Here is a 14,412-nt window from a genome sequence, read left to right as displayed (position 1 = left end):
GGCGGCTGCAGTTTCTGGAAGGGAGCAGGACAGTCCTTTCGTTTCAGAGTTTCTGGCCAGGGCGGTTACAGTTGTTGGGAAATGATTACACGGTCCGTTCTTATCTCCAGGGTAGCTGAAAAATGAGAGGAGGTCATGGTTTTGCAATAGCTCAGGGGGGTTTCTAAAGAGTCCTTATCATCCGTGAGGCTCTGGGCAGCTGGAAAACATTGGGCCTAGGGAATCTCTGTGATGTGTGTTTGGGGAGGGAAGCTGGAAGCGTATCTGCTGTTGCAATGGTCTGGGAAGGGGGCTTTTCTGCAGAAGGGTCAGAACAGCTGGGGGGCAACGTGGGGATGGAAATGGCCTTGCTCATCAAGGAGGGGCGGCAGGGTTGCAACAGCTGGGAAGACCCGAAACAGGGGATTTTAAAGAGGAAAACAAACCAAGACTGGGGGGAGGGGAGAGGCACAGGCCGGTAGCTCAGCCTGCTCTGCACAGCTTCTGTTTCTATTTCATTTTAGTTAGTATTGTTTTTTAACCCTCACCCAAGGATATTTTCCCATTGATTTTTAGACAGAGCGGAAGGGAGAGAGGGAGGGAGAGAAAAACATTGATGTGAGAGAGACACATCAACTGGCTGCCTCCCAAACAACCCCCGCTGGGGCAGGGGATTGAACCTGCAACCCAGGTATGTGCCCTTGGCCAGGAATCGGACCCCCAACCCTTCGGTCCGCAGGCCAACACTCTAACTGCTGAGCCAAGCTGGCCAGAGCTTATTTTTATTTTATTTTTTAATTTATTGATTTGAGAAGGAGAGCGGGACACACACACGTGCACACACACACAGATTTGTTGTTCCCCATATTCATGCATTCATTGGTTGGTTCTTGCACGTGCTCTGCCCAGAGGTCAAACCTGCAACCTTGGCCCATCAGGATGACACTCCAACCACCTTAGCTACTCCGCCAGGGCTCAGCCTTTGTATGATCAGCAGTGACTCCAGCCTTCCTCCCCAGGAAGCTCTCGGTTCAAAGTTACCTGTCAGCTCTCCAAGGACCCTGCCTGGTGCTTCATTTTCTCCAGGAACTTATGTGAATAAACTGTCGTCCGGCTCTTTTGTAATAACCCTGCAGGACCAATTCAGTTTGTTAAAAATACCAAAACACCTATAAGTAGCGCGTGTGGAAGATGATCGCCACATAACAATAAGTATTAGAGATGCAAGTAATGTGCAGGAGGACTTAATGATATGGAAAAGTTTTGTATAAATAGGACTTTGGTCAACAAAATCATATTTAAATGTTGCTGTAAGAGTCCTCTGGGGGTGGCCCTGCATGGGCTGTGTGCCCTCTTGCTGTGGATGAGCCTCTATTGTTGTGGGCACGTCAGTGTGGGGTGAGCCGCAGGCTGACTGGCTGTGCGAACTGACCACAACCCCTGCAGACGACTCTGGTGCCCGCTGAGACCACCTTTGGGTGTACCTTCTGCGGAGCCAACTAGGTGGTGTTCTGTTCAGTCTGAAGGTGGCGCTGGGCTCTCCGATCGCTCGGACTACCTTCAAGATGCTGCTCAAAGTCCAGAAACCGAAGAGAACAGCCTGAAGCTTGGTTTGGACCTTACTCATTCGGTACACAATTCTGGAAATGGTGAAGGTTAAAGCCACTGGAAAAACTGGAAACCTTGGGAATGTTGTTGACATTGAATGCTTTAAGAATAAAACAAAGTTGTTTCTGAGAAACAGTCCTCTAGATGGTATTTGAACTATCTTACCAAGAAATGCCTTAAGAAGAACCGTGTTCGTGACAGGCTGCGGGTGAACTTATGGACCTTGTGCTTCCAGACTAGCAAGATGAGGTCGGATCTGAGTCCCGGGGCCAGGGGAAGCCACCTTTCCTAGGCTTTGCTTACTAATAAACTAAATGGGTGTAGAAGAGAAAGAAACACCTGCAAATGCACTTTTAGTGTACAAGTGAATAAAAACCATAGCGCTCTGTGAAGCCAGACACGGGTTGTGTTGGTTCTGGGGCTTCTTGGGAGGGGCTCCGGTACAGTCCAAGTTTAACTGCTGACTGTGCTGGGCCTGAGTCGCCTGTTAGGAGCTACAAGGCAATCCGTGGTTGGTAGCTGCTTGTGCTGGGCCCGGAGCACGTGAGAGCCCACATAGCAAACTGAAGCCAGCTGCCACCAGAGCCGGGCCTAGATTTGCTCAGCAAGAGGCACAGGGCACCCCAAGGCCAGCCACTGCCTGCCTGGGGCCTGCAAACCTTTGAGACTTTTAGGGTTGTCTGCATGGGCCGAGGCCTGCTGCCTATGAGGACCACCCCTGAAAGAGACTCGGGTGGTGCAGAGTTGGGTGGGGCAGGGTCTCAGGTTGCCTGCCACCAGGATGGGGCAAATGGTGTTCACTAGATTAACGCAGATTCAGATTTGGTGGCCTCCTGTGCCTGCAGGCTGTGTGGCAGGAGGGTTCAACGCAGGAACAGTGGCAGCCATTGTCCTGAAGCCACATAATTCGTTTCTCCCCATATGTTCCTGGTGTCTTTCTGGCTGCTGTCCCTTTGCTGGAGCTTAGGGTGAGTGTGAGCGAGTGAGTCTGTGCGTGGGCCCTTTAAGAGGACACCCGGGTGTCCAGAAGCCGTCCATCTCACCTGGACAGAATCCCAGCTGATCTCTGATGCCAAATGTGGGGACTCGCCTTCCTGGCAAGGCCGGGGAGCCCGTCTAGGGCTGGGACCCCTCATTCCGAAGTGGGAGGACCTCCGCAGAGGAGATGTCCCCTCAATTTTCCACTACCACACGTGGGTGTAGGATCGGCCCATTTCACATCTCTGCCCCGCCTGCCAGTCTCCATGTGGCTTCTTCTTTATGTCTTTAGTTATAGGAGTTCCGTTTAGCTAGTCTTCACTTGGTCCTCCCTGGTGATTGTTCTATAATTTAGTTTGTACTTTTTTATTTATTTTCATTTTTTGAATCCTCACCCCAGGGCATGCTTAGAGAAAGGAAGGGAGAGAGAGAGAGAGAGAGAGAGAGAGAGAGAGAGAGAGATATTAAGATTGGTTGGCTCTCATATGCACCTGGGCCAGGGATCCAACCTGCAACCAGGTTCGTGCCCTTGACAGGGAATCAAACCTGAGACACTTTGGTGCTGACGCTCTAACCACTGCACACACCAGCCAGGGCTCACTTCTTCAGTTTTGTAATTTTGTGATATGTTTCCCATGAGAAGACTAGAAATGTACTCACATGCCAGTACACTTACTGTGTGTTACTACTACCGGCTGTGTCCTCACTAACACAGGAATCCACATCAATTCTGTTTCAGGTGATTTCCTCCAAAAATGTATGGTGCATTCGTGATTGATTGTATCCACTGCATGTATTCCTGACAGGAGAGAACTTCCGCTTTGACCAGGTGCGCGGGCTTGAGACAACCAAACCCTCTCTAGTAACACTACGTGTTCCGTGATGGAAAGAATTGCTGCGGACTAGCTATGGCTCTGTCCATCTCAAACACTGGTCCACCTTTGCTGCGGGGACCCTTCCTGTGCTGGGGAACATAGGACAGGTGAGATGGACACCAACATGACTCCACAGAGGGTCGCAGGTGTGTCGCTGGTACCCATTCCTACACCCGGATGGCTGGCCATAGCGTAACTCCACGTGGGACCAGGAAACCACACAAGAATATCTCATCAGGGTCGTGGCCAGAGAGAAGCCAGCCAGGTGCCTGTGGCTCAGGACTTAGAGGGGTGCTCATTCTCAGGGTCAGGCAAGTGCGAAATTGGCCCCCTTAAATTTCGCTCCCAGGGCTGTATCCATTAAAACGCTAAGGCAATGCCTCCCCAACTTCACTTTCCGGGGCTGATCCCTACAATAAACATGGCCACTTCAAAGCCACTCAACACGAGGGGAAGTTAGAGTGGGAAGAAGTGATGAACTTAACTGGTGGAGAGTAGAGCACAATTTACCAAACGTGAGCGTGTGCTCACATTGCGAGGGCCCAGGGCCTTGGAAGGGGTTCTTCGCAGGCGAGGGCTCTGGACTCAAGCATGTAGCCTCTTGATAAACCCACCTCTGCATTCCCTCCATGGCTGTCCCTCCAGGTCACAGCTGATCACAGGGGCTTATCTTTGCTTTCAGGGAGCTAAGAGCGTAGGCTCTGCAGCTGGACTCTTTGGGTTTGGATCCTGGCACCGCCACTTAGTGGCATGTGGAGCCTGAGCCTTTTATGTGTGGCTCCGTGTCTCTGATTTTCTCATCTTGTATCTGTGAAGATGAGAGGAATTAGTTCATGCACAGTGTTTACAGTGGTGTCTGGCACATACTAAAAGGTCAATATTTATTAGCAATTTTCACTTTTATTATTAGCTGCAGTATCAGTATTTGTGTTAACAGTATGTGCCTGTTCTCACACACCAGGAAGGGTCTGTGTCCTGACCGGGCTCCGACGGGCTTCTCTGCTTTCCGAACGGACTGCTGACTACCTGCAAGAGAAGACAGACAGGAAGTCGTCAAAGAAAAATTGATTTTTTTTTTCCAGATACTATTGCGGTCAATTTAGTTAAGTACATGAAGAAATTGGGGCTATAAAGAAATGTGCTGTTTCATGCCATGCAAAAGAGAAAGTCAAATGAGCATTAACAATGGACCTGTCATCCTTTTGCCGCCAAATGAAAAAAGAACAAATTATTTTAGAAGAAGGAAAATCACACGACTTTAAAAAACACACACGATGGACCTTTTTAAAAGTTGCCTGTTAATTCAGTGTCCTTCAGACCACGTGTTCCCACAGACACTGCATGTCCCCCTTGGGTGGAGCGCTGTGGCCAGAGGGGCCCACAGCACAGGCTCCGGTTGAGGAGGGAATGTGGGGTACGAGGGGGCGAGGGGGACGAGTGGCCATGGGAACTGGAGGAAACTCAAGCTTCTCGCCCACGTGGGCACGGTGGGTGGAACCGCCCGGGTCAGTCGGGCGGTGCTGTCACTCTCGGCCGCTGGGGAGGAAGCTGCCCTTGGACAGGCGGCTGCTTCAGGCGCCACACCTGGGAGCTGTGTTCGTGGGAGGGGGAGGTCCTGCAGCGGGTGTTCCGAGTCCCGGCGCCGCGTCCACGTTCCCCGCCTGCCCGGCGTGGCACCGCCTCCGGACCGGGTGCAGGGGCCCAGTGCGCAGGCGGGGGGCGCTGTGGCCTCGGCGCCGGGATCAAGCCTCCGGCGGATCCGCCTCCTTTTCTCCCCGCCCGCCCCCCACGCGTCGTGTAGCCGGAAAGCCGGGAGGAGACAGAGCGCTGGGCTCCACCGCGCACGGCCCGCAGTCCTCTGGTCGCGCGGAGCAGAGCGGGGCGGCGCTGCCGGAGCTCAGAGCCGCGACCCTCGCCGGCCGCCTTTGTCTGGGTGCCTTGAGACCTGGAGCCGCAGCTCTCGGGGCTGGGGACGCGCCGCAGCGATCGGTGACAGCTTCTCCCTCCCGCCGGGCTCCAGGACCGAGGGGCCGTTGCGCCGGGCCCTGCTTGCCCGCGCCTGCACATCCAAGAGCGCGGACCGATGCCTCCACAGCAGGGGGACCCTGCATTCCCCGCGCGCTGCGAGGCGCCGCCTGTGCCTCCGCGCCGGGAGCGCGGGGGGCGCGGGGGGCGTGGGCCCGGGGCGCCCGGGGGTCGGGGGCGCGCGGGCGGTGCCGAGGGGCGCGGCATCAAGTGCGTGCTGGTCGGCGACGGCGCAGTGGGCAAGACCAGCCTGGTGGTGAGCTACACCACCAACGGCTACCCCACCGAGTACATCCCCACCGCCTTCGACAACTTCTCGGGTGAGCCGCCGGGGGGCAGGTGCTGGCGGGGCGGGCGAGGGGGCGCCGTCCGCGGACGCGGTGCTGACCGACCCGGTGCCGAGAGGAAGGAGAGAGGCGCGAGGGTTGCGGGGACCCGGGGGGGCTGCAGGATCCCCGGCCCGGCTCCAGCCAGCGGTCTGACCGAGTGCGGAGTGCGGGCTAGTCTCTGGGCCTTGGTGCCCAGAGAGCGCGGAGAGAACGGGGAGCCCCCAAACCAGAGACCGAGGAGGGGGTGGGAACGGGAGCCGGAGCCTATGCAAACGAGAAATTAGCGGGAATCAAACAGGTCGAGTCCAGGTTGCCTGGTCAGTTGGCTGCGTGGAGAAGTTGCGTCAGGTCGACGTAGCTGGCGCTGTGCGGAGTTTCACTAGGAAGGGGACGCGCAGGTGCCATTACCTGTGGCCTGTAGTGTTGGTCCTTTCCGTTTGGCGGCTCCTCTCGCGGGGGGGGGGGGGGGGGGGGGGCATCTCCACTTCAAAGAGCGGCGGAGAGGACGAAAAAGAGTTGATTTAGTGGAAATAGTATTAGCTGCCCTGGTGAGGGCTTAGGTTTGGATTAAGCCTGGAGAGTAAACATGATTTCTTTCTTCCTCGTCCCCCTCCCCTGCCCTGACCGCCCCCACTTCCACTATCTCTTTAAGCTACTTAGAGCTCTTATGCATGGGGTGCTTTGTTACACGGTTTGGTACATAGGGAGATAAAGGAATCCTTGATTTTCAGGTCTTTCTGAAATTTAGGAAAAAGTTAAAATCCACAGAAGCTAGTGTGAAACGCTCGCTCTCTCGTTCTTAAAAAAAAAAAAATGCTTCTCAGCGACTTGGAAATCAAGGGCTTCCTTTTTTTTTTACATCTCAAGGTACCCTTGATAAACTGCTATGCCAAGGATTTCCCACCTAAATGGCATTGTTGTCTTCCCTTATTTTTTTATTCCATTGACTAGTATAAATATTTATAAACAATCTATAAAGTTCTATGGAGACAGAACTGAGTGCATAATTCAAGTAGAACCCTCCAAGCCTGGACCCATGCCGGTCCCTCCCCGGAGACCCCAAGCCCCTGGAAAGGTGGGCACTCTTTCTTTCTTTCCACCATCCTCCCTGTGAGCTGACATGGAGAGATAAGTAGTGCCCTCTTTTGTAAACAGGACAATGCAGGCAGCCAGTGTTTACACATGTTCTCAAAACAAGCTACAGTTTTATGATAAACCCTGACGTCTCTGACTGTTCCCCAAAGGAAAACAGTTCTTTGTGAGGTTTTCCACTGATTTAAAGCTGCAGGGTTGGTTCCCACTTACCCTCCTGTGTTGTTTTTAGTTTTTTTTTGAAACGGGTGTGAGAGCAAAGTAAATCTTCTGAACGAGGAGGAAAGCGCAGGCCCCTCTGGGGTGCCCCCAGAGGCTCAAGGATTTGCCGCTTCATCCTTGGCCGTGGTCGGAATCGGCAGCCCTGGAGGGTGGTTTACAAAAATGCCTTGTGGGCCTCCTTGTTTTAGGAAAGGTTTCAGTTCATTAGGGGACCCAGAACAGGAGCTGAAGGGTCTGAGCGAGAATGGTGGTGCAGGCTAACACTATTACTCTTGGGAAAGTAGTTGAGAGACTCCCCCTGACAGTCGTTTTGGTCTTGTTTTTAAGCTGTGGTGTCCGTGGATGGGCGGCCGGTGAGACTCCAGCTCTGTGACACCGCTGGACAGGTCAGTATCATGTCGTTGCTCAGTGCTGGGAAGGGGAATGGCCTTTAAAAGGTCTCCAAACAACCTTCCTGAATAATTGGGTAATTCTGAAGCCTCGTGCAGGAGCCCCACCCTGCCGTTGGCCCCTGTCAGAGGCTGGGGTGGGGGAGACGGCTCCGCACTAAAGAACCTGGGTGTGGCCAGCTTTGCATGGGCAGGACCAGAAAACAGGATCAAGAATGGATCTTATCTCACAGGAGTTTTTGATCTTATTTACTTTCTGGTTTTATTAAAAACTATCGGTGATGCTTTAGAATCGTTTCCCAAAGTAAGTTGGTAAAATCTTAGAATCAATGTATGAAAGATCAGCAAGCCAAATGTTTCAGAAATTTACTCAAGAAGAAGACAGTTGATGTCAACAGTGTGACTGCTTGGCCTGCTGAGCTGTGGTGTGACCCACCAGGGCCACCGCCGTCCTTGGAAGCTGAGATACAATGGCAGGAGCTGTCCTGATTGGGAGGAGTAACCGAACCGGAGCTCAGTCTTTCAGATCATGAACATTTATTCTTGTTGTAAGGGCCAGGCACTTGGATGAACAACCCGGGACTGATGGGGAGGATACAGGTGTGGGGACCCCCTTGGGACATCCCCAAGAGCTCCAGGAGCTCATCATCACCCAGTCCTCCTTGGCACGGTGCTCAAGTCACTGAAGTTTCTGTTCTCCGTAGCACCGTGCCATCTCTTGACTTTGCCGCAATGACAGTTTATAAACGCGTAGGTTGTTACTAGTACTCGAGAACCAGTAGCTGCTAGGGTTAGGGCAGGTGGCGTTGTGGGCAGGTGAACGCACTTGCTTGCTCGCTGAGGTGTTGTCACATGACCGTGACGTTGAAGTTGGCTTCCAGTACGCCCAGTGCCTCAACCAGCAGGGCTTCTGGGGCAGCCAAGCCAGAGTTTTCTTTTTCAAACTCAAGGGGACACAAACCGCTTTGGCGGTGGCCACAGCGGCGTGCGTGGTGATCCAGCCTCTTCCGTTCTGGCCTCGCCCCACCCCTGGAGCAGAAAAGTACAAGAAACCAAACACAATCTGTATTTTATTGCCTGTGGAAAAGAAAAACCAAAGGGCACAAGCTCCTCTGATACTTAATCTTTCTGAACGCCTTGCTGGTTTTTATCATTCAAGCTGAATTGCTCCGTATAAAGCGAGAATGTTTTTCCTACTACGGGTCAGACTTTCTGATCTTTAAAGTAGAGGCGGAGTAGTAGCACCTCGATAAATAGTGACCTCCCCGCTGAAGCGAGAAACGGCAACTTGATAGCCTGAGAATAAAGTGGAAGGTAGAAAGGCACAAGAAACCGAAAGCACGGTCATCAAGGACCGTTTAAGGGTCGAGCAAGCAGCTCCGGGCCCGCCTGGCCCACCTGTTGGTTCTCCTGGGCCCGGGTTCACATTTGGTACCTGCACAGTGGCCAACACGTGCTAGGGCTTGGTCACAATGAAGGGAGCCTTAGGTTCTGGGCACTGCAGACTTCAGTCAGGGGCCTGCCCCTCAGTGCACAGTCCGCAGGACACAAACCAGTTAGTGGAGCTTGTGCAAGAAACCAGTGAAGTTACATGAGTAGGAAGACGCTGTGGGCTCAGGGTACAGGACAGGGGATCGAGGAGGAAAACCTCAGAGCAGTTTTGAAAGAGGAATAGGACTTTCACCAGATAAAAACTTTGTAGAAATGATCCGGAATTATCAAAGAAGTGTTTGATTTTTTTTCTTTTTTTTTCTTATCATGGCCTTTTTAAAAGACAGAGAAACATGAGAATCGTTTTAGAAATCTTTTCATGAAAGACATTTATTTTTAGGGAATAAAGGGTTTGGGTGCTACATTGGTAAGCTTTGGTTTATTTGGAATTTATTCTTCTCGTCTCCCGGCAAAGTTTTCCTTGAAATTTATCCCATTTCTTATCTGATGTACTGGTTAGTAAAATATATGAGATGATGTAATAATGAGGTTCCTCTCTAAAGATTTGTAGAAAACCAACTGTAAAAACTATGAAAAATACACAGCTGGTAAGATAAAGTCCGTTTTTTCCTGTGCCTCAAGTATCATTTAATACTGGTTTCGACTGTTAGCAAAGCTGGCCAAGGTGGTTGTCCTTTCCTACCCAACCTTCTCCAGAGCTGATAAACTACCTTTTAAGGGAGTTGATTTTACTCCTGCTGTATTTACTTAGTGCTGACTCAGCCAGTGGAACTCCCCTCCTCCAGGCAGGCCTCATGATTTACAGTGACAGGAGCCATCTCCACTTCCAGCTCCAGCACATGTGAGCACAGGTAGCCATAACCTGTTGCCCAAATGCAGCTTTCTAGACGCTCAGAGCAAGACTACTGCTTTACTGGCTGGAAAAATCTCTCGAAATTGCTTCTGGTGCCCTTGGGTTTTCTTGTTAGGGGGGCTAGGTGAATATATAAGACGTTAAAAGGACTTTTTAACACTGGACTCAGTCTCACTCAAGGGAACAATCACTCAGAGACCGGGGACCTTGGGAAACAAGCCTTTGGCATAAGAGAAAGGGGGTATCGCTGAAATAAGACTAGTTCATTGTAGCACTGCCAGTAGGAGCTGCAAATTCTCCAGCCTTTTGACCCATGAGGCACATGGAAAAATCTTTCTACTAAAGAAATAAATAAATAATCAGATTGCAGCTTGACCGACACCGCTATCCGGTAGCCTGTGTGCCGACCGTGCCCCCGAATCAGAGCCTCCCTGCAGACCTCGGGAGGCTCCCCGAGCGCTGGGCCCGAGGACACATTTTCTGGAGGCTCCATTCCCATTGGCCTCGCCGCACATATGTGTGTTGCATTTATTTCGGCACATAGCTAAGGTTTCTGGTCAGGCACAGAGCAGGGGGGTTTAATTTCTGCTTTGCTTCCCGAACCCCTTAGCCAGAATCTCAAGGGGTCTGGGGAGCCCGTTTTCCAAAGCGCCATCAGGCCCAGCCCCTGTGCTTGCCTCTCTCTGTGTTGGAAATGCAACCCCAGATTCCAGGGCACGGCCAAGGGTGACCGCCTTCCAACAGCGAAGTCCGGCTGCCTGAGGGAGCTGACCTCACACCGGGCTCAGTTTTATGCCCCTTCCTTTGAGGCCTCCGAGAACAGAGGGCGCGTTTCATGAGCAGATCCTCAGAGCGGGGCCGGAGTCCACCTGGTTGAGTCTCTGTGTCGATTCTTTCAGCACAAAGCTGGCACTGAGAAACCCAGCTCGTTCCTTTGTGACTCTGGCTTGTAGACGCCTGATGGCGGGCGGGGACACTCTGAAATGCCGTCGTCATTCCTGGGCACGTTAACTGGTCGACTTGAGCATCTTTAGGTGCCTGCGGCCCCACCATCGGAAAATAGAGCCTCAAATGAAGAAAGTACATTCAAATAAAACACGTCCAGGTTTCCTTCAGTCTAGGAAAAAAGGACTATTCTGCAGAATAGTGTGCGCAGGGGTAGCAGTTCGTAAATAATCAGAGCATGCCAGTGAGTAGCAAAAACCTGCGTGACATTGAACGTTTCCTTGCCACTGGGACATTCCTGTCACATTACACCTGAGGATGCTTGGCAGCCACAGAGAGAAATGTGAAATAGGAACGAGATGATGGAAACATCTTCCTGTGAGTTGAGTGAAAGCGTTCAGTTGGCCGAATACAGTACTACAGGGGACCGCAGGGTGTGAGATATAAGACACCCTGATTTGGTGACAGATAATGTCTACGAGAGCCAAGACCATGTCTGTCTGTCCCCAGCCGAACCCCTGGCCCTGCACGGTGCCTGGTGTCCAGCATGCGCTCTGTTAGCTGGGGGACTGCAGGAGCATATAATCAGCTCTGACTTGTTCCGTCCAGGTCTATACCTTAAGGGTAGATGGGTGTGTCCTTTCTCTGGCCCTTTATCTTCCCAAAGCATCGTGCATGGAGGCCTCTGGTGCGGGCAGAGGACGAAGGCAAAGAAAGTAAGAGAAAGGGAAGGAAGGAGGGGAAAAGAGAGGATCAAGCAAGAAGAATGAGGTACATCGAGAAAGAGTGAAAATGCATTGACCGTATTGTAAATGCTGTTAAGAGCCACAGGTTCTTTGAGCTGTCAAAGAGCGTGGCCTAACAGGGTCCTCGACGTCAGTGCTGGGTCTGTCCTTGTGTGTGATTAGCTTTACTTTCTGCGCTGTGTGTGCCCTGGTGTGCACAGTGCAGGTGGCATGAAATGGGCATGGCTCACAGCTGTCATGAGGGCTGGGTTCATAAAGGCAGGAGCTGTGTTGATAGACTGGGGCTCCTGGGGTCAGCAGATTTCTTGGGGATCAGCATGGATGCTGTCTACATTCTAGAAGAGTAGCTCAGTTGCTCTAACCTGAAGGCTAAGGTCAATTTTATTTCTAAAATCCATCTAATTTAAGTACTTTTTCTATGGTAAGGTACCAGTAGGGCATGAGCGTTGATGAAATGTTGAACACATTTGGCGGATTCCGAGCATCTGGGGGTACGGGCCCCACTTAGAGAGCAGCAGCCTCCTCTCTAAGACACGGGCTCTTCCTTCCATAACCAGGGGGTTTTCTATGACCTGCCAGACCCTTTCAAGAAAAATGTTAGGGTGGTCTTTCTGCCAATGAGATGGATTTGATAATAACCTGGTGCTTTGACTGGTTGCAGGATGAGTTCGACAGACTCAGGCCTCTGTGCTACACCCACACGGACATCTTCCTGCTGTGCTTCAGTGTGGTCAGCCCTTCCTCCTTCCAGAACGTGGCTGAGAAGTGGGTGCCCGAGATTCGGCGCCACTGCCCCAAGGCCCCCATCATCCTAGTGGGAACCCAGTCGGATCTCAGAGAAGATGTCAAAGTCCTCATCGAGCTGGACAAGTGCAAAGAGAAGCCGGTGCCCGAGGAGGCGGCTAAGTTGTGTGCCGAGGAGATCAAAGCCACCTCCTACATCGAGTGCTCCGCCTTGACTCAGAAGAACCTCAAAGAGGTCTTTGACGCGGCCATCGTCGCTGGCATTCAATACGCGGACACGCAGCAACAGCCAAAGAAATCCAAAAGCAGGACTCCAGACAAAATGAAAAACCTCTCCAAGTCCTGGTGGAAGAAGTACTGCTGTTTTGTATGATGCTGGCAAGAACCCCAGAAAGACTTTTCAGATGAAATCAATATTAGAAGCTATATTAGCTGCAAGACTCCTTTTACTGTGTGCAACCTGTATAGAGAAGGTGTGTGTGTAGGAGGGCTTCTCCCTTGATGTATTCTCTCTTGCCTTTGATTTTCTTACTGTCTGAGCTTAGGGATGAGACTCTTATGCAGTGTATGTTTGAAGTAAGTTCATCATTTTTCATAACTTTGGACAGTTAGAGCTCTAGACCTTTGGACTGATTTCTATTTAATATGAAAAAGACACCTCAGATCTGGGTGTCAGGAGTGAAATTCTGCTGCATTATAATGTGCAGAAGGAAGTGGTGTGGTTAACTGCCCCTTGGTCGCGAGCTACTCCATGCACAGTACATTGTATGCACAGGCCAGCTCTGGGCAGAACGCTCTTAGCTTTGAAACTCTATACTTTTTATTCTTTTTTTCAAGGAGCAAAAATCAGAAAAAAAATGAGAGACTGCTGCTTACAAAACCTCAAACCAGTCACTATGCGAACACTCGGCTGCTCGAGATTTAAACACAACCATCCCACTAACTCTAGAGCACGGTGTAGATCAAAAAGGAAAACTTGCTTAATGGGGTTTTGCATTCTTCGACAGTTTATGTTGATCCTGGAGAAACACGGCCCCGACGGCATGTGGACTGAAGCAGGTGTTCGTCAGTGACACTGAGGTTCTCCGGAGGGCCTGAGTCGCCTTGAGATCGGAGTGTGATGTTAGCTGTGAGCACACATGTACCAAGCTGCCTATTCCCTGACTTTTGTAACTTCCACGTGAAAGTTGTCCCGCCTGCAGGATGGGAGCACCCCGGAAAGGCCTGCAGCACAGGTCTGTGGGACGCACGATGTACTTTTCCTTACGTCAGCCAGAGCATACTTGTACACCCCCACACGTATGTACATACGGCTGCATTTGCTGCTGATTCAGACTTGTCAACCACGAGTGGGAAGAAGCACGGGCCAAAGCAGATGGACGGAAGCATGGCTTCCTCTTTTAGTGAACACTTTCATTTTTCTGAACAAATTCCTTTTTTTATTATAACCTAGAGATGATTGTAAGGGTTCTTAACATATTTCTGAGACCATCCTAAACCACGAACGCCTCTCAAAACCTGTTGTAAAATCTAGTAGACCAGCCGGTTCGGTCCGCAGCCTTTCAGGGAAGTGATGCGAAGAGCTGCATGTCGGGGATCGGGGTGCCCCGTGGCCCCCAGGGGCAGGGTGCACGCAGGGACCACAGCACCCTGCTCAGCTGCGTCCTCACGTGGAGGCAGCTCGAAAACCACCTGTTTGTGAAATACCCCTATTCTTCGAGGTGGCAATTTCTAGCGCTTAATTTTCTGGAGGGTGAACTCGCCACGTGGGGAGAGCAGGCTTCCTGTAACGGGAGGGCCTCCGCCTTGCCAAAGGCCAGCCTCACGCGTGACGCGGAATGTCAGGCCTGGGTCGGGTGGCGCGGATTTCCCCAAACCGAAACCACTTTACTGGGATACCTCCGTAGGGCCAGCGGAGGGAAGAGTTTTATCTTTGGATTCTGTGTTGTCTTTTTTATGTTTAAAAAAAAAAAAAAAAAAAAAAGCCACCTCGTGTTTTTCCATAGAAAAGGTAAAAGATTAGGTTATGCTTTAGGCTAAGGGCTTCTTTATTTCTATTAGTCAATAAAATTAATTAATTTCTTTGTTTAAATAAAATACATAGACTGTTTACTATTTATTTTTCAACCCACTGAAATCGCTATCAGTGGGAATTCCCGAAAGTGTTTAGTTATG

At 51.3% G+C, this 14,412-nt stretch overlaps 1 protein-coding gene across 1 annotated transcript; it reads left to right on the top strand.

The window, feature by feature from the left end:
• The first annotated feature begins 5,387 nt into the window (after window positions 1-5,387).
• Window positions 5,388-13,170, top strand: RHOU (ras homolog family member U). The gene is made up of 3 exons (XM_036277489.1): window positions 5,388-5,785; window positions 7,436-7,494; window positions 12,155-13,170. The coding sequence occupies exons 1-3, from the start codon at window positions 5,524-5,526 to the stop codon at window positions 12,608-12,610; spliced, it is 777 nt and encodes a 258-aa protein (XP_036133382.1). The 5' UTR covers window positions 5,388-5,523; the 3' UTR covers window positions 12,611-13,170.
• The last annotated feature ends 1,242 nt before the right edge of the window (window positions 13,171-14,412 follow it).

Source organism: Molossus molossus, unplaced genomic scaffold (assembly GCF_014108415.1).
Source record: "Molossus molossus isolate mMolMol1 unplaced genomic scaffold, mMolMol1.p scaffold_m16_p_23, whole genome shotgun sequence".
Classification (NCBI taxonomy): domain Eukaryota; kingdom Metazoa; phylum Chordata; class Mammalia; order Chiroptera; family Molossidae; genus Molossus; species Molossus molossus.
This window is presented reverse-complemented; position numbering and strand designations above follow the sequence as displayed.

Coding starts and splice junctions, on each gene's coding strand:
- RHOU (XM_036277489.1), top strand. CDS start 5,524: ATGCCTCCACAGCAGGGGGACCCTGCATTCCCCGCGCGCTGCGAGGCG. Junction 5,786..7,435: donor CGCCTTCGACAACTTCTCGG/GTGAGCCGCCGG, acceptor CTTGTTTTTAAG/CTGTGGTGTCCGTGGATGGG. Junction 7,495..12,154: donor TCTGTGACACCGCTGGACAG/GTCAGTATCATG, acceptor GACTGGTTGCAG/GATGAGTTCGACAGACTCAG.